Genomic DNA, 20,859 nt, shown 5'->3' with positions numbered 1-20,859 from the left:
ATCAGAAAAGCTGTCCCCAGAGGTGCTTGGCTGGCTCATTTGAAAGAACATGCAATTCTTGATCTTGGGGTCTTGAGTCTTTTTTTTTTTTTTTGAGAGATTTTATTTATTTATTTGACAGAGAACGCAATTAGAGAGGCAGGCAGGGAGAGAGAGAGAGAGAGAGAAGCAGGCTCTGCACTGAGCAGAGAGCCCGATGCGGGGCTCGATCCCAGGACCCTGGGATCATGACCTGAGCTGAAGGCAGAGGCTTAACCCACTGAGCCACCCAGGCGCCCCAGGGTCTTGAGTCTTGAGTTCAAGCCCCACAAGGGATGCAGAAGTTATATAAACAAACAAACTTTAAAAAAGAAAAGCTGTCTCCAGAGCTTTATAGTTGGTAAACTGCTATAAATTTGTAAACCTGTTCTGGCTGCAAAATGCTAAAAGACAAATTTAGACTATTTTTCCATAGTGAGGGGGGAAGAAACAAGCATTTGACTGAATACTTCTCCTCTATCAGATTAAATGCTTTCACAATTTTGCATTCAATTGCTTAAAATACATTTAGAATAAAAGTTTGTGATGTCAATATTTTCAATCAGAAGTTATCGATATGGTATAAAGACTTAATTTTATCCTAAAAACTGTTAAGCTAAAATATTCTCAATTTATACAAGGATAGGTACCATACATATCCCATATTTTCCCCCTTAGATAAATGTGTACATAGAAAGACAAAATTATCTCTCATTAAAAAAATGAAAACAATGTAAAATAAAGGACTAAACTGTTCTGCACAGACTAGATACCAAGTGTGAAGAGAGTGAGGTCAGTGGGAATCAGAACAGTCAGAAAGAGCTTCATGAAGAATGAGAGACAATGACTCAGGTCTGCATAGTGTAGGATTAGGCAAGAGGAAGGGCAACTAAAAGGACAGAAAGGAGAGGATGAGTAAAAGGCTGAGAGAGGGGAGGATGCAAACATTTAGTCCATTAGAAAAATCTGTTACCTACCAATAGAGAGTAAATCTCTCTCGTCAGTAACATATGTATGGGACAAATATTTTCTGTCTAGTTGCAGTATGTTTTAGCACTTCCTTTACTCTACATTTAGAAAAATAGTCTTACTTTTAATGCAGTAAGATTTTAGCCTCAAAATGGCAGAGGAGTAGGAGACCTAAATTTCATCTGGTTCCAGGAATTCAGCTAGATAGTTATCAAACCATTCTAAACAACAGAATCTTCAATAGAAGATCAAAGAGAAGCAGCAATTCTATGAACACAAAAGTGACCACTTTCTGGAAAGGATGACATATGGAGAAGTGAATCTGAGGCTATATTTGGGAAGATAAACCACAGTGGGAGGGAGCCCCCATCAGCCGACTAACGGCAAGTGATAGAACACCAGAGTGGGAAATCAGAACTTTTAGAAGTCTGCTCCACGGAGAGAAGTGGCTTCAGTGGCCGAGGTGGTGGTGGGGGGGTGGAATCCTCGAAGGGACAGTGTGGTCTCAGGACCCTCTGGATCACAGAAAGACCAGGGATGCCTGAGTGTGGCAGAGTTCCCAGGTATTGGAGCAGGGCAGCCAGCTGCAAAGACAGAGACGAGGAGTGGGCTCTCAGCTCGGGGTTGCCATGAACCATAATTCAAGGCACAGTTGGGCACTACTCTTCAAACAGACACCCAACAAGCAGCAGATCTGGGGAGACTCCCCCCCAACCCTGCCTCTACCAGGAGGAGAAGTGCAGCAGTGCACTGCAGGAATCTACTGGGTTTGGAGACTCCAAATGGGGCCATGCACCAGAGATAGGAACTCAGTCACAGGCTAGGGAGCTTGGAGACCAGGGAGACAGGAGTGATTGACTGCTTTTCTCTGAGAGCACAATGAGGAATGGGGACCCAAGATCTTGGCTCCTCTGTCTGGAGACTGGGAAGCTGCCATCTTCATTCTCCTCCTCCAAAGCTATACAGAAAGCTTTCAGGGAACAAAAGCTACCGAGACCAAACCCAAGCAGATGACAGCCTGGCCTCTGATAAGGGCAGTGCAATTCTGCCTCAGGCAAAGACATGTGAGAATCACTGCAACAGGCCCCGCCCCCAGAAGATCAGCAAGAACATCCACCCAAGACCAAGATTACCGATCAACGAGAACTGCAATACTCCAGCATTAGGAGAATACATACAGCACATAGAACTTATGGCTTTTTTCCCATGATTCTCTACTCTTCCAAAGTTAAATATTTTTAATTATCTTTATTTTTTCTTTCTCTCTCTCTTTTTTTTTAATTTTTCCGCTTTCCTATTTCAACCAACATCGTACCTTAACAAGATCTTTTTAAAATCTTTTAATTTCATTTTTATAGTCATATTCTATCCCTTATGTTTTTCTTTCATTAAAATTTTGGGATACAGTTCTTTTTAACAGACTAAAATATACCATAAATCTAGTGGTGTTTTTTAAAATTTCTTTTCTTTCTTTTTTCAAGCAACTTCTTACCATTTCCTTTTTAAAAATCTTTTTAAATTTTCATCCTTATACTCATGTTCCACCCATTCATCATATTTACCCTTATTTTTGTATATATATAACTTGTTCTTTCTTTAAAATTTTGGGAGGCAGTTTCTTCTAACAGACCAAAATACTCCCAAAATCAAGTGTGAGGCTCTGTTCTATTCACCAGCCTGATATATTCCCCCCTCTTTTTTCCCCCAGTTTTGGGTATTTTCTGATTTGTTTAGCATACATTTTCTGGGGTCATTGTTACCCTTTTAGCATTTTGTTCTCTCACTTATCTATTCTTCTCTGGCACAAAATACCATAGAAGAAAAACTCACCTAAAAAAAAAAAAGAACAAGAGGCAATACTGACTGGCAGGGACCTAATCAATAGCACATTAGTAAGGTGTAGGAACTAAAGTTCAAAATGATGATTATAAAGATACTAGCTGGGCTTGAAAAAAGCATAGAAGATACCAGAGAATTCCCTTCTGGAGAAATAAAAGAACTAAACTCTATCCAACTTGAAATAAAAAACGGTATTAATGAGGAACAATAAAAAATGGAGGCTCTGACTGCTAGGATAAATGAGACAGAAGAGAGAATTAGTGATATAGAAGACCAAATGATGGAAAACAAAGAAGCTGGAAAAAAAAAAAGAAAGATAAACAACTACGGGATCACGAGGGGAGAATCTGAGAGATAAGTGATACCATAAGACGAGACAGTATTAGAATAACTGGGATCCCTGAAGAAGAAGGGGAGGAGCAGACAGTATATTAGAGCAAATTATAGCAGTGAACGTGCCTGATGTGGGGAAGAAAACAGGCATCAATATCCAGGAGGCACAGAGAAACTGCATCAAAATCAATAAAAACAGGTCAATACCCCGTCATCTAATAGTAAACTTACAAGTCTCAGAGACAAAGAGAAAATCCTGAAAGTGGCTTAGGACAAGAGGTCTATAATCTACAATGAATAGAAATATTCTAATAGAAATATTAGGTTTGAAGGACAACTATCCACAGAGACCTGGCAGGCCAGAAAGGACTGGCATGATATATTCAGAGCATTAAATGAGAAAAATATGCAGCCAAGAATACTATATCCAGCTAGGCTGTCATTGAAAGTAGGAGAGCTAAAAAGCTCCCAGGACAAACAAAAACTAAAAGAATTTGCAAACACCAAACCAGCCCTATAGGAAATATTGGAAGGGGTCCTCTAAGCAAAGAGAGAGTCTAAAAGTAACAGACAAGAAAGGAATACAGACAATATACAGTAATAGTCACCTAACAGGGAAAACAATGGCACTAAACTCCTATCTTTCAATAGTTATCCTTAATGCAAATGGGTTACATGCCCTAATCAAAAGACATAGGGTGGGACGCCTGGGTGGCTCAGTTGGTTGGACAACTGCCTTCGGCTCAGGTCATGATCCTGGAGTCCCGGGATCGAGTCCCGCATCGGACTCCTGGCTCTACGGGGAGTCTGCTTCTCTCTCTGACCTTCTCCTCGCTCATGCTCTCTCTCACTGTCTCTCTATCAAATAAATAAATAAAATCTTAAAAAAAAAAAAAAAGACATAGGGTATCAGAATGGATTAAAAAAAAACAAGACCCGGGCGCCTGGGTGGCTCAGTTGGTTAGGCAACTGCCTTCAGCTCAGGTCATAATCCCTGAGTCCTGGGATCGAGTCTCGCATCGGGCTCCCTGCTCCACTGGGAGTCTGCTTCTCCCTCTGACCTTCTCCTCTCTCGTGTTCTCTCTCACTGTGTCTCTGTCAAATAAATAAATAAAATCTTAAAAAAAAAAAACAACCAAGACCCATCAATATGCTACCTGCAAAAAACTCATTTTAGACCCAACACACCTCCATATTTAAAGTGAGGGGGTGGAAAACAATTTACCATGCTAACAGACATCAAAGGAAAGCTGGGGTGGCAATCCCTATATCAGACAAATTAGATTTTAAGCCAAAGACTATAATAAGAGATGTGGAAGGACATTACATCACACTTAAAAGTGTCTGTACAACAAGAAGATCTAACAATTGTAAATATTTATATCCCTAACATGGGAGCAGCCAACTATATAAACCAGTTTATAACAACAGCAAAGAAAACATCAACAATACACTAATAGCAAGGGACTTTAACGCCCCCCCCCCCCATGAAATGGACAGATCATCTAAGCAAAAGATCAACAAGGAAATAAAAGGCTTTAAATGACACTCTGGACCATATGGACATCACAGATATATTCAGAACATTCCATCCCAAAGCAACAGAATACACATTCTTCTCTAGTGCACATGGAACATTCTCCAGGATAGATCACATCCTGGGTCATAAATCAGGTCTCAACCAGTATCAAAAGATTGGGGTCATTCCCTGAATATTTTCAGACCGCAATGCTCTGAAGCTAGAACTCAATCACAAGAGGAAATTTGGAAAGAACCCAAATACATGGAGACTAAAGAACATCCTTCTAAAGAATGAATGGGTCAACCAGGAAATTAAAGAAGAATTGAAAAAATTCATCGAAACAAATGATAATGAAAACACAACAGTTCAAAATCTTTGGGATGCAGCAAAGGCAGTCCTGAAGAGAGAAGTATAGAGCAATACAAGCCTTTCTCAAGAAACAAGAAAGGTCTCAAATACACAACCTAAACTTCCACCTAAAGGAACTGGAGAAAGAGCAGCAAAGAAAGCCTAAATCCAGCAAGAGAAGAGAATTAATAAAGATAAAAACAGACACCAAAGAAATAGAAACCAAAAGAACAATAGAACAGATCAATTAAACTAGGAGCGGCTTCCTTGAAAGAATTAATAAGATTGATAAACCCCTGGCCAGACTTTGATAATAGAATAAAGGACCCAAATTAATAAAATCATGAATGAAAGAAGAGAGATCACAATGAACATCAAGGAAGCACAATTATAAGAACATATTAGGAGAAACTATAAGCCAGCCATATTAGACTATCTGCAAGATATGGGTGCATTCCTACAGACATATAAATTACCAAAACTGAACCAGGAAGAAATAGAAAACCTGAACACACCCATAACCAGAAAGGAAATTAAAGCAGTAATCAAAAATCTCCCAACAAACAAAACTCCAGGGCAGGGTGGCTTTCCTGGGGAGTTCTGCCAAACATTTAAAGAATTAATACCTATTCTCCTAAAACTGTTCCAAGAAATAGAAATGGAAGGAAAACTTCCAAACTCATTTTATGAGGCCAGCATTACCTTGATCCCAAAACAAGACAAAGACAAAAAGGAGAATTAGAGACCAATATCCCTGATGAACACAGATGCAAAAATTCTCACCAAAATACTAGCCAATAGGATCCAACAGTACATTAAAAGGATTATTCACCGTGACCAAGTGGGATTTATTCCTGGCCTGCAAGGGTGGTTCGACATCTGCAAATCAATCAGTGTGATACAATACATTAATAAAAGAAAGGACAAGAACAATACGATACTCTGAATAGATGCAGAAAAACCATTTGACAAAGTACAGCATCCTTTCTTGATCAAAACTCTTCATAGTGTGGGGATCGAGGGTACATAACTCGATGTCATAAAAACTATCTATGAAAAACCCACAGCAAATGTCATTCTCTCTTTTTATTTTTTTATTTTTATTTTTATTTTTTTGCCAATATCATTCTCAATGGGGAAAAAACTGAGAGCTTTTCCCCTAAGGTCAGGAACACAGCAGGGATGGCTACTCTCACCACTGCTATTCAACATAGTACTAGAAGTCCTAGCCTCAGAAATCAGACAACAAAAAGAAATAAAAAGCACCTGAATTGGCAAAGAAGAAGTCAAACTCTCACTCTATGAAGATGATATGATACTTTATGTGGAAAACCTAAAAGACTCCACTCCAAAACTGCTAGAATGCCTACAGGAATTCAGTGAAGTGTCAGGATATAAAATCAATGCACAGAAATCAGTGGCATTTCTATACACCAACAATAAGATAGAAGAAAGAGCAATTAAGGAGTCGATCCCATTTACAATTGCACCAAAAAACCTAGGTTTAGGAATAAACCTAACCAAGGAGACAAAGCAGCTATTTTCAGAAACCTATAGAATACTCATGAAGGAAATTAAAGGAAGACACAAAGAAATGGAAAAACGTTACATGGTCATGGATTGGAAAAACAAATACTGTTAAAATGTCGATGCTACCCAGAGCAGTCTACACATTTAATGCAATTCCTATCAAATACCATCGAGGTTTTCATAGAGCTGGAACAAATAATCCTAAAATTTGTATGGAATCAGAAAAGACCCCCAAAGGAATGCTGAAAAAGAACAACAAAACTGGAGGCATCACAATTCCAGACTTCAAGCTCTATGACAAAGCTGTCATCATCAAGACAGTATAGTACTGTAACAAAAACAGACACATAGATCAATGAAACAGAATAGAGAGCCCAGAAATGGACCTTCAAGTCTATGGTCAACTAATCTTCAACAAAGCGGGAAAGAATATCCAATGGAAAAAAGACAGTCTCTTCAACAAATAGTGTTGGGAAAATTGGACAGCGACAAGCAGAAGAATGAAACTGGACCATCTTCTTATACCACACACAAAAATAGACTCCAAATGGATTAAAGACCCCAATATGAGACAGGAATCCATCAAAATCCTTGAAGAGAACACAGGCAGCAACCTCTTCAACCTCAGCCACAACAACTTCTTCCTAGAAACATCCCCAAAAGCAAGGGGACCAAGGGCAAAAATGAACTATTGGGACTTCCATCAAGAGCAAAAGTTTTGCACAGCAAAGGAAACAGTCAATACAACCAAAAAACAACTGACAGAATGGGAAAAGATATTTGCAAATGACATATCAGATAAAGGGCTAGTATCCAAAATCTATAAAGAACTTATAATACTCAACACCCAAAGAACAATTAATCCAATCAAGAAATGGACAGAAGATATGAACAGACATTTCTGCAGAGAAGACATCCAAATGGCCGACAGACAGATGAAAAAGTGCTCAACATCACTTGGCATCAAGGAAATACAAATCAAAACTACACTGAGATACCATCTGACACTAGTCAGAATGGCTAAAAAAAACAAGTCAGGAAACATCAGGTGTTGGCAAAGATGCGAAGAAAGGGGAACCCTTCTGCACTGTTGGTGGGAATGCAAGCTGGTCAGCCACTTGGAAAACAGCATGGAGGTTCCTCAAAATGTTGAAAATAGAGCTACCTTATGACCCAGCAATTGCACTACTGGGTATTTACCCTGAAGATACAAATGTAGTGATCAGAAGGGGCACGTGCACCCGAATGTTTATAGCAGCAATGTCCACAATAGCCAAACGATGGAAAGAACCTAGATGTCCATCAACAGATGAATGGATAAAGAAGATGTGGTATATATACACAATGGACTACTATGCAGCCATCAAAAGAAATAAAATCTTGCTATTTGCAATGACGTGGAGGGAACTAGAGGGAGGGTATTATGCTGAGTGAAATAAGTCAATCAGAGAAAGACAATTATGATATGAGCTCTCTGGTATGAGGAATCTGAGAGGCAATGTAGGGGGTTTAGGGAGTAGGGAAGGAAAAATGAAACAAGATGGGACTGGCGAGGGAGACAAACTCTTAATCTCAGGAAACAAATTGAGGGTTGCTGGAGGGGAGGGTGATGGACATTGGGGAGGGTATATGCTATGCTGAGTGCTGTGAATTGTGTAAGACAGATGAATCACAGACCTGAACCCCTGAAACAAATAATACATTATATGTTAATTAAAAAAAAAAAAGACTGAGAGATGGTGAAATCAACCCAATTAACTGAGAGGATAAAATGTGATGGCAGGGAAATAAAAACAGATGTCCAGACAATAACTAAATGAACGTTCACAGCAGCATTATTAATGGCCAAAAAGTGGAAACAACCCAAAGGTGCATCAAATGATGAATGAACAAGGGTTTTAGCCCCCAGTGGAGTACTGTTTGATAATAAGGAATGAAGCACTGATATATGCTATGACACAGATAAACCCCAAAAATATTAAGCAAAGGAAGCACTTTGTGTGATTCCCTATATATGAAATATTCAGAATGGGCAACTCTATAGAGGCGAGAAGTAGACTGGTGGTTGCCTGAGCCTGGGGGCAAGGACTACGGGTTTCTTTTCAGGGTAATTAAAATGTTCTACTTAGGGGCGCCTGGGTGGCTCAGTGGGTTAAAGCCTCTGCCTTGGGCTCAGGTCATGATCCCGGGGTCCTGGGATCAAGCCCCACATCGGGCTCTCTGCTCGGCAGGGAGCCTGCTTCCCTTCCTCTCTCTCTGCCTGCCTCTCTGCCTACTTGAGATCTCTGTCTGTCAAATAAATAAATAAAATCTTAAAAAAATAAATGTTCTACTTGATGGCAGTAATGGCTGCACAACTCTATCAATATACTCAGAAACATTGAACTACACATATTAAATGGGTAAATTGTATGGAATGTGCATTCTATCTCAATAAGGCTTTTAAAAAATCCAATGGCAAGATCTATATAATTTTCTTAATTCTCTCTTTTGGGTGTATATAGTATACATGATCTAAATATTTCTGTACATTTATTATATATTGAAAAGGAAAAGGAAATGAAGGAAATGCCTAAGTTCAACGGGTTTGTGAAATCACTTTTCTGTACAAGTTATCCTGAAATCAGTACAGATTCTGTATCCATTCAAAAAAGTGAAGATGAGAAAGAAGACAATTTTCTGAAACATTCTATTAAACATTATCTTCTGCTTTTACATGGCTTAACTCATCATGGTAACAGAGATATCATTAAAAAACATTATTTAGGACACCTGGGTGGCTCAGTTGGTTAAGCATCCAACTCAGGATTTTACCTCAGGTCACGATCTTATGGGTCATGGAATCAAGCCAGCATGGGGCTCTGTGCTGGGCAGGCATCTGCTTGAAATTCTCTCCATCTCCTGCTGCCTCTCCATTCCCCCTCCACCACAAATAAATAAATAAATCTTTAAAGAAATTATTTAGTAGGAAAAAAGTCCCAATTTCTGTGAGGAACGATGTGTAAGTTTCAACTTTCCTAAGGGTAACTACCATAAGAAAAAAATGTATAGGGGCGCCTGGGTGGCTCAGTGGGTTAAGCCGCTGCCTTCGGCTCAGGTCATGATCTCCGAGTCCTGGGATCGAGCCCCGCATTGGGCTCTCTGCTCAGCGGGAAGCCTGCTTCCTCCTCTCTCTGCCTGCCTCTCTGCCTGCTTGTGATCTCTCTGTCAAATAAATAAATAAAATCTTAAAAAAAAAAAAAAAAGAAAAAATGTATAACAAAAATAGCAGAATGAAAGTCAAAGTTTAAGAAATAAGTACATTGTGAAGATACTAAAATTATACTAAATTAATTATAATGAAAATACAGAAGGAAGTGGTCCATGGAAATAAACATCCTAAAACACTTCATATTATTTAACCAACTACAGATTAACTTGACATGGTACATTGCATACATACCTGATTCCTACTCTGAGCCAGTTTTTCCTTTAAGTCTTTTACCTCATCTTCTAAATTCATACGACAACGTGATGTCACCTCCAGTGATGCCTCTGACATAGACTGTTTTTTTAGGGTATCGGCCAGTTCTTCTTGAAGTTGTCTCACAGCTACCTAATAAGACATTTCTGTTACTGGTTTTATAAAATCATCTTACTATTAAATTATGTTAACAATATATAACTTTAACCTATATACTTGGAAAATTTCACTACAAATATCAATTCATCTCCTTTTCCTAACATGTACACATTATGGCTGTTTAATGAATTTGGTTAAAGACACAAAAAGATGTTATCCTGCCTAGTCAGTATTATGTTACTTAGATAATTAATTCAGCCCCACTATCCATTCCTTGCAGATGAATTTTCCCAAAGCTTCCCAATCGACTGAAGTCTCAAAAAGAAATGGGTATATAGGTGGAACAACATTGGTAAATTCTACAGTATGAAATGTTTTCCCTCTTTTTTATTAGAGGCTTCAATTAATGTCAGAGTTCCTCACATGTTCAATCCTCTGCTCAAATCCTTTTAATAGATAACTATCTCAGATCATAAGTGAAGTCATTCTAATGGCCTTCAAGACCCTAGATGACCTGGCTTTCACTTCTCTCCCTGACCTCCATTCCTGCTACACAAGAATCCTGCCACCCCTCATTAATCTGAAAATGGAGATCCAATGCCCAATTAATAAATTACAGAGATACAATTCTCTTTGTGTTGGACAAACTTAGGCCCAAATGATAGTAACTGAGCTTTGAAATGAGCAAATTATTTGTAAAATTGCTTAAAAAATTATAAATAGCAGTGGGAAGATTAAATCAAATATATTTTTGCTAAAGCTCACCACAGTTATCCCAAATTATGATTTAATGAAAAGTTAGTGCCTTCAAAGGATTAAAAGGTCATAAGGATACATGATTTCAGACTAAAAATTCAAATTTATATAAATAAGAATAAAATTATGCCAACCTAAAACGTATAAAAAGCTACCATGTATAGCTTGCATAAATGTATAAATGTATAAAAGTATATATGTATATATTTATATACATATATTTATACTTATAAATATATACTTATACTTATGTATATATGTATAAAAAGTACTGAGATACTGTACTTTTTATGCAGTTCATTTGGCAAATCTGGAGCTAACTGTCAAGTTAATCTACTTAATTGAAAATTTCAAAATACTCATTTTCGTATTTTGAGCATTTCCATTTATCTGTTCATCATGGTATTAACATGTGATGACAAGAATTAAAATTATTATTTTAGCAGTATAAGACTAAATTATTAATATCGGCCAACTTAACTTCTTAAACTTTCATAGAAGACAGAACAATTTTATTCAAATTAAAGCACCTCTCAAGGGGCACCTGGGTGGCTCAGTGGGTTAAGCCACTGCCTTCGGCTCAGGTCATGATCTCAGAGTCCTGGGATCGAGCCCCACATCGGGCTCTCTGCTCAGCAGGGAGCCTGCTTCCTCCTCTCTCTGCCTACCTCTCTGCCTGCTTGTGATCTCTCTGTCAAATAAATAAATAAAATCTTTAAAAAAAAAAATAAATAAATAAATAAAGCACCTCTCAAGTCTAATTTTTATTGGCTGGATACAAGTTATGCTGACTTACAGTCTATATATTTTTTATATTTAACTAGATTCAAAATTCAGCTATAATCATTTAGATCATGATCTCGGGGTCATGAGGTAGAGCTCTCCAATGTGGAGCCCTCCTGGAATTCTCTCTCCCTCTACCTCTGACCCACTCCCGTTCATGTACAGGTGCACTCTTTCTCTCTAAAATAATAATTGTAACAACAATAATCCATAATCAAATATTACTTTGAATTTTCTCAGGAAGCTTGAAAAATATTTATCTTTCTGGATACTTACTTCTCTTTCTACTTTCTCCTTTTCATACACATACATTCTTTCTCTTAAAAGATTACGTTCATTGATTAACTCTTGCTTGCTTGCTTCTATTACAAGAGCTTGCTTTTGACTTTCAGCTTGAAGTTTTTTTATAATATCCTGAAACTGGTCTTGGATATTAATTACTACCTTTTCTTTACTGGAAGCTTTGTTGTAAGCATCATCTAGTTGCTGTTGAAGCAACATATTTTCACTCTGTAGTTGAGATAATCTCTCCTTTAAGGATTCCTGCTTCCCAATGTATTTACTCACTTTATCTTGTGCACTTTGATACGCGTGTTCAATTTCCTTTTTCTGACACTGTGTTTGACTTAGGTCTCTTTGTACACGTTCTAAAACCAAAGTCTTTTCTCTGAGAGCATCTCTTGTGCGATGGAGCTCAGTTTCCAGAGTATTAAATTTACTTTCAGCTTCAGAAAGGTTCTGAGAAAGAAGCTCATTATCTTCTTTTAGCTTAGACACATCAAAATTCAATTTGTCCTGTACACGAAACCATTCGCCTTTTGCTCTCTGGAAAGCAAGTTCTAGGTCTCTTTTTGATGTCTGACTTTGGTCATAATCCTGTATAGCGGTAGCTAATCTAGCACGGTACGATTCAACATTTTCATCTAGTCTTTCTTTGTTTTGCTTTTCATTCTCCAGTTTAGACTTTAGCATTGTGTTCTCAATGGTCAGAGCATTAATCTGTCCACTGTGCTGGAGTTCTGTGTTAGTTAATCTTTCCTCAGTCAGTTTTATGGTCTTCTGAAGACTGACATGCTTTTCTTTTAAAATTTCAATGTCTTCACAGTATTTCCTTTCCTTCTCCTGGTTCTGGTTATTTATTGTGTCTATTTCCAGTCTTAGCATAGCGATTTGATCCTCCAACATGTATTTGTTATGCAACAGATATTTTTCTTTTTCACAACTATTAGAAATCTAAGTAAAACAAAGGAGACTTTTAGTTGGAACACAATAAAATGACATTATGATGATTTTCCTCTGAAATTAAAGAATAAACTACGTTTATACAATGACTAGGTTGCAGTAATAGATATTGAACTGGAAAAAAGTAAAGTTGGGTCCAAACCTCAAACTTTATACAAGCGTAAATTCCCAAAGCTTCAAAAATTTAATTGAAGACAATGAATGCATGCAAGGAAAAAAGAAAGCACGACAAAATTTTTAAGAATCTCATAATTGGAAAGGTCTTTCTCCGATTTATAACAAACCCAGAAAGCCTGAAATAAAAGATTAATAAATCTGACTATACTAAGAATCAAGTTTACAGTCTGACATCTAACATAGGTATGCCACAGTAAAATCCTTAGCTCTGCATATATTTGGGCAGATTAAATTTCCTAAAATTCTTTTTCCTCACAATAGTCCATAGAAATTCTACTTTTCTAACATTTCTATAGTCAGTTATAAGAGTTAAATCTACTGATCACTGACAAATCTAGGCCCTGTACTATAAACACTTCTACATACATCAATGAACTCTTTTAGTTACCACAATTCTAGAATGGAGAGGTTCAAAATATTAAGTGAGCTGCAGAACTTCCCGCAGGTCTTCTAACTCCACTATTAGTGCTCGTGCACCAAACTGGAGCTCTTCTCCAGTGTAAATCATAAAGACAAAAGAAGCCTCATATTTCACACAAAATACCAATGGTAAATAAGGTAAAATTTATACAGCTCTTAGAAAAATCATGAGGTTATTTGCTGCTGCAATAAATTTTTTTCCTCATCATGATGTTTAAAACGGTAATAAATACAAAATAGGGAAAAAGACACTAAGCTATTTTATTAGGAATAAAATATTCATCAATAAATTATCATTACCATATGATTATTTCAAAGGCAACTTTTAATGAAATAGGATACTCCTTGGAGCAAATTGCTACTTTTCTCAAAAGTAAGAGACTAACATCCAAAATAAAGTCTTTGAACAGGCTATATACATTTCCTCCTGTTCATCAGTGGAAGTGTTAAGCTAAACTATTGAGAGAGAGGTGAGGAAATAACTGCGGAAAACTGAAACGTATGTTGTTAGTTGCAACAGTTTTAAGCTTATGGTTATGGAAAATAATAAAAGCCTCTCCCTTTGGATGAAGACATTAAGAACGTCACTATTTGATTCTTGCAGACAAATGCATTTAAATTAAGAATATTACTTTATCCACTGGACCCAAAATGCCACTGACCCCTATGCCCCCCAAATATACATATATATGTATATATACATATATATATATATGCTTTAAAAATCCTCTATGCTTTCCATGATCTGCAGTGTTGGTTTTAAAAATATACATATACATACACACACACACACACACACACACACACACATATATATATATACACACACACACACACGGATAAAATATATATATACAAAGACACAAATATATACATATATATATACACACACACACGGAGGAAAAAATATACACACACAGAGAAAAAATAATAATTTCAGAAAATAAAATATACATACATACAAAACATACACACATGTACTTCAAAATAACTAAATAAAATACCCCAGAACTCCTTTTGTTATCCATTTCTATCTCCTTTTGTTTGCAAAGGTGATTGTTTAGAATTCCATCTTGTAATATTCTGGCATCCTGTTCTCGACAAAGTTGTTTCTTAGTATCATTCCATTCTTCCACAACCTAAAGACATATTTTCATTAGGATTTTGGTTGATACCATTAAAAAAAAAGTCAAAAGCTTAAGAGAACTTAAAAAAAATGTTCAAAAGAAGTAGCCTTTTTAAATACAAGGACTTTTATCCTACACGAGTAACTCAAATTTTATTTTAAATGACAGCTAAATTTGTCATAGAGTAAAAATACAGGTAGATATAGTATGTGAAATAAAATTTCTTTACAAAACATTTAACTAGTTCCATCATAGTCTCAAGGTGATTTAGCCTGTATTTTAATATAAAAAAATCCCAAACTGGGGTGCCTGGGTAGCTCAGTTGATTAAGTGTCCTACTCTTGGTTTCAGCTCAGGTCATGATCTCAAGCTTTTAAGATCCAACCCTGAGTCAGGCTCTGCACTCAGAGTCTGCTTGAGATTCTTATCCCTTCCTTTCCCTCCCCTTCTACACATTCCTGTACTCATACTCTCTCTCTAAAAATAAATAAAATCTTAAAAAAAAAAAAAAAGCCAACATGCATATTTATCTCAATTTACCCTCCATCCCTTCATTCAGAAAATATACATAGGGCTTATATGAGAAGCCAAGAATTCTAATAAATTAATGATTTTAGCTATAAATATCATAGTTCCTATTAGTATAAAACTAATTTTTTATCTATTTTATACCTAAGTAATATATATTAAATCAAAGGGATAGTATAAATAATACTGATGGAAATATGCAACTTTTATCAAAGACTTACCTGACTGAAATCATTTTTTACAGTCCTCAGTTCCATATCTAGTGTCCTAAGATTAAGTTCAAGTTCTTGTTTCATTTCAACTTCTTTATTATATTGCTCTTCTTTTCTTGTTAGTTGCTCCTGAATCTTTTCATATAACATTTCAGCATTTCTCCTTCTTTCTTTTTCTTGTTTTAAAGTAAATCTGCAAATAAATGTGCTTATTTTAAAATTTGTTTTGTAAACAATAAAAAGCAGAATGTTATGATCTGGTGCCACATATGCTGGTTTATTATCCAAATGAAATTTCTATGTTCTCAATTTTTTTCCTTTCTAGGACTCATGTTTTTAATTTCTCACTTCAATCTCTTCCAAAAGTTATATATATAGTTGAAAAGAAGCAATGAAAAAGCATTATGCTGCTTAGTACTAATATCTCTGGGAGACATCTCTGGAAGATATTGTAGGGAAAGGAATTTTGAAATTATTCAAGAAAGAATGGAAAATTATTGTTTTTTCCACATACTCGTAATTACTCCTCCATTAGAAGAGATAATTTAGTTACTATTTAAAAGGAGAAGTTCCTGTTTATAAAGAAGTTATAATTCACTACAAGTAAATTGCTACTTCACGAAACATCACAGGTACGGCAGTGTAAGACAGCATCAGGAGATGCATTTACACAACGTACATCCACAGATTACTGTGATCCAGGACTAGGCTAGGGAGTCGAATATCTGTTGCCCTACGATTTTTATGTTTCTTCTTCTGCAATACTCTCAATTTACCTTGTTGATTATTTTTCATTTCATTTTTTTAAAGATTTTATTTATTTATTTGATAGAGAGAACACAAAAAGGTGGAGTAGCAGGCAGAGGGAAAGGGAAAAGCAGGCTCCCCACTGAGCAAGAAGCCCAATGGCGGACTCAGTTCCAGCACCCTGGGATCATGACGTGAGCCAAAGGCAGATACTTAACCAACTGAGCCATCCAGGTGCCCCTGATCCGTTTTCTTTTTTTTAATTAACATATAATGTATTATTTGTTTCCCCTACTATCCATTTAATAAATCTTTTGAAAACCCCTTTTATAACAACACAGGATCTATATTAAGTAAATAATAAAGAGTAATATGTGCTTGCAGCATATTTTGAATTAGTTTCATCAACATAAAAGAGAGATGCTGAAAAAACTTAGCTGTAATCATTTTCTATTTTACCTTTTAATCACTGCATATGTTTAAAACTAGTTTTTAAAAATTTTTGTCTTGAGAAAAATGGCCATTTTATACAGTTGATGGGCATATAAATTAATATAAAATTCCTTCAGAACAATTTAAAAATAGGATCAAAGACCTTCTCTAAAAATTTTTATACTTTAAGTAAACAACACTACATTGAAGAATTTATTCCAAGTAACCAGAAATGTAGAAACAGATTTATATAAAAGACATTCCTTAAAGCGTTAAAGTATAGAAAATGGGGGGGAAAATCCAAAATTCAATTTGTTAAATAATGAGGTTTCCACATGGTGGATTTCTATATGGTCATTAAAATTATGATTTGGAATATTTCATTAAATTATTAAAAGTATTCACTGTTAAGAACTTGCTGTATTATTATGAAGAATCTCATACTTCACAATACTAAAGATGTTTTCTTCCCTATAAAATCTCAGAAGGTAAGTTAGCAATTTCCAAACTTCTACGCATCTGTAGAGAAAAGTAAATAATTCAAGGGGTGCCCGGCTGGCTCAACTGGTAGAGCATATGACTCTTGATCTCACTCTTGAGTTCGAGCCCCACATATACTGGGTGTGGAGCCTATTTAAAAAAAAAAAAAGGTAAATAGTTCAATATTTCCTTAAAACCAAGAAATCATACCTCAAACTGCAGAGTTCTTGCTCCCATTCTACTTTTTGAAGCTCCAAGTTCGATAGCATTTCTTTTTTTTCTGATAGCTCCTTTTGCAGTCCCTTAGCCTTATTTTCCATTTTTTTATTTTTTCTTTTAAGTTGTCCACAGTGATATTTTTTTAGTTCTATTAATCTTCCATATGAAAGAACCGTATCCTGGATTTTCAGTAAACTGACAGAATCTACATCAGAGAAAACACAAAAGCAAATAAAATATAGAGGGCACCGGGGTGGCTCAGCTGGTTAAGCATCTGACTCTTGGTTTCGGCTCAGGTCATAATCCCAGAGTCGTGGGATCAAACCCTGCATCAGGCTCCACTCAGCATGGAGTCCGCTTGAGATTCTTTCCCCACTTCCTCCCTCCCCCTCTGTTCTTTCCCACTCCCCGGTCATGCTCTCTCTCCAATAAATTAAATATTTAAAAAAGAAAAAGAAATAAAATATATGAGTATTTCTTGCATATAAAGGACTGTATGCTTTCACATTCACTCATTCATACATTAAACAAATATATATTGAATGATTTCAATATGAAATGTATTACTGGGATGCCTGGGTGTCTCAGTTGGTCAAGCATCTGCCTTCAGCTCAGGTCATGATCTCAGGGTCCTGGGATCAAGCTCTACATTGGGCTCCCTACTCAGTGGGGAGTCTACTTCTCCCCCTGCCTCTGCCCCTCCCCATGCTTATGCACTCTGTCTCTCAAATAAATAAATAAATAAATAAAATTAAAAATTTATCTCTCAAATAAATAAAAAAACAAAAGATATTACACTAAGCTCTGCAGATCTCTGGCTTTTATTTAGCTTAAAGTCTAGTGAAGGAGAACACAATGAGAAATTCAGATAGTTCCTATAATAAAAGAGTTCTATGATCATATAACATAACTTGATCTATGGTAAGAAGGGAAGATTTCCCTGAGGAACTATTCTGAGAAATGGAGGAGGAGCGGGAAGCACGTGAGCAGAGGAGGAGGGAGAGCATTATAGACGGTCTGTAGCATGTGCCAAAGCTCTACTACAATCTGCTTCTGGCCAACATGGAGTAACAGGTACTGATTTATCTTCCTACCTGAAAAAAGCCAAACAAAAACAGGTAAAATACACTTTAAAATCATTTTCAAGAAAAAGGAATTCAGGCAATGAAGGACAACGATCCCTGAAAACACAAGAAGTTAGCCTAACACATACTGCCTTACTGCCTTGGGACAATTTCCAGGCCATGACACAGGAGAAGAAAAACTGAGACAGACTCCACCAGACTCCCTGAGTTGAGGTGATGAAACGGAGTCTGGTGAAACCAAGACAGATGAGATCAGAAGTCAAAGCACTGGCGAGGAGAAAGCAGAACAAAGAACGAACCCTGGAGATCAGAAGAATAATAACCAATGCATGCCCGTAAGGAAATCTCCTGTGACCAGGGGAAAGATCCGTCTGGAAAGAGCAGAGGACACCCTGCCTGGAGCTCACATGGCACCAGGGGCAGTATCTATCCCCATTAGCCATGCTGGAAACACTCATAACCCGCAGCACAATGAATAGAGTAAGTAGGTCATGCTCAGCAGTGGGGAATTATGAGCTCTAGGCTGAACAGTACTCTGGATTCACCTAACAATTCATAAGAGCAGAACGGGAAAGGATCAAACTGTTTGTCATTAACTTAGCTAGAATTCCAAAGAAAGCATAAAAAGGTAAGTGGAGGCATAGAAGCTAATTTTTAAAAAACCAAATAGCACTTACACAGATGTAAATTATGTCAGACATGAAAAACACACTGGATTGGAATAAACACATATTAGACAGCTCAAAATAAAAGACTGAAACTTGACATCTGAAAACTGTGAGAAGCTAATATACAATTTCCCAAAGAGGTAGAGGAAAGGAACTAGAAAAAAATATTCGAAGAAAACATGATGGGGGCACCTGAGTGGATTCGTCAGTGGGCGTCTGCCTTCAGCTCAGGTCATGATCTCATGATCTCAGGGTCCTAGGATCAAGCCCGGTATTGGACTCCCCCATTGAGGGGAGTCTGCTTCTCCCTCTCCTTCTGCCCCTCCCCCCTGGCTCGTGCACTCTCTCTCTCTCTCCTTCTCTCTCTCAAATAAATGAATAAAATCTTTAAAAAAAGAAAAGAAAAAATGGCCAAAACCTTTCTAAACTTAATGAAAACTATAAACCCAAAGATCCAGAAGGATCTGGCTAGGAGTGAAGAAAAGGAAGTAAACCTTTATAATTTTCTTAAACGACATATGATGTGCTATAACATTACTAGATGGAGGACTAAAGTCATATACTTTAGGCTCTAATCACCAAAATAGCAAAACTAAAGAGTTATAGCTAGTAAGCAAAATACATACATACATATACACACATAAATAAAACTAAATCATAACAATTACTTGATTAATCTAAAAGAAATCAGAAAAAGAAGAGAATGGAATGAAGATCGGAAAGGACAAATTGAAGTCAAACAACATGATGACAGATTCAAATCAACTACATCAATAATCACATTAAATGAAAATGGTCTAAAAGCCTCAATGAAAAGGCAGACTGTCAAAATGGATAAAAAAGAAAGACCCAGCTATCTGCCACCTATAAAAAATGCACGTTAATTGTAAAAACTACAAATGTGTTAAGAGGTCAGAAATATGATAGACCGCACTAACACTTGGCAAAAGAAAGCTGAGCCTGAGTGGTTACATTAATACCAGACGAAATACATTTCAAAGCAAAAAACATTAGCAGCAATAAATAAGTTCATTTAATAATGATAAAAAGGTCAACCAAAGGAAGCATAATAAACCTAAATGTTTATGCATGTATTAATAGGTTCAAAATACATAAAGTAAAAATTGACAGAACTTCAGAGGAACAAGCAAATTCATAATTATAGTCTGAGATTTCAGTAGGCAGAAAATCAGCAAGGACATAGTAGACATGAACACCACCGTTCTTCTCAAGCATCCATGGAACACTTACCGAAAGAGACGATATTCTGGGTCATAAAATAAATGATAATAAAAGGAGTAAGTCAAAAGAACTGAAGTCATAAGAGTGTGTTTTGTGAACACAAAGAAATCAAATTAGAAATCAAGAATAAAAATATCTCTGGTGAATACTCAAATATTTGCAAACTAGTTAACACACATCTAAATAAACCCTGGGTCAGGGAGCCTAGGTGGCTCAGTCGGTTATGTGTCTGCCTTCGGCTCAGGTCATGATCTCAGGGTCCTGGGATCAAGCCCCACACTGGGTTCCCTGCTTAGAGGGGAGTCTGCTTCACCCCAGCTCATGCTCGTGCTCTCTCCCTCTCTCTCTCAAATAAATAAAATCTTTAAATAACCCCTGGGTCAAAGAAGTAAAGAAAAAAGAAATTAGAAAATATTCTGAACTGAATGGAAATGAACATATAACACATAAGAATTGCTGGAATCCTGCAGTAGCAGCACTCACATGAACATTTATAGCACTGAATGTATGTACTAAAAAAGAAAAGCCTCAAACTGATGACCTTTGGCTCCACCTTAAGAAATCAGTAAAATAGTAGTTAAAAAAAGTTTGATAAACTTTGGTTATGTAGAAAAATTTGA

General features: G+C 36.6%; 1 protein-coding gene across 8 annotated transcripts in view; it reads right to left on the bottom strand.

Annotated features, from left to right (window-relative positions):
* ANKRD26 (ankyrin repeat domain containing 26) overlaps positions 1–20,859 on the bottom strand; it is a 140,555-nt gene that overhangs the window by 40,916 nt on the left and 78,780 nt on the right. For 7 of the 8 annotated variants that reach the window (XM_047743306.1, XM_047743302.1, XM_047743307.1 and 4 more), the window contains 5 exons: positions 17,236–17,449; positions 15,376–15,559; positions 14,504–14,638; positions 11,937–12,893; positions 10,002–10,154 (listed from right to left, as the gene is read on the bottom strand). In XM_047743306.1, coding sequence (XP_047599262.1) covers positions 10,002–10,154; positions 11,937–12,893; positions 14,504–14,638; positions 15,376–15,559; positions 17,236–17,449 — 1,643 coding nt within the window. Of the gene's footprint in view, positions 1–10,001; positions 10,155–11,936; positions 12,894–14,503; positions 14,639–15,375; positions 15,560–17,235; positions 17,450–20,859 lie in introns of those variants that run through there. The other variant, XM_047743308.1, reaches the window with a different exon arrangement.

This window comes from Lutra lutra, chromosome 8, assembly GCF_902655055.1.
Source record: "Lutra lutra chromosome 8, mLutLut1.2, whole genome shotgun sequence".
Taxonomy (NCBI): domain Eukaryota; kingdom Metazoa; phylum Chordata; class Mammalia; order Carnivora; family Mustelidae; genus Lutra; species Lutra lutra.
This window is presented reverse-complemented; position numbering and strand designations above follow the sequence as displayed.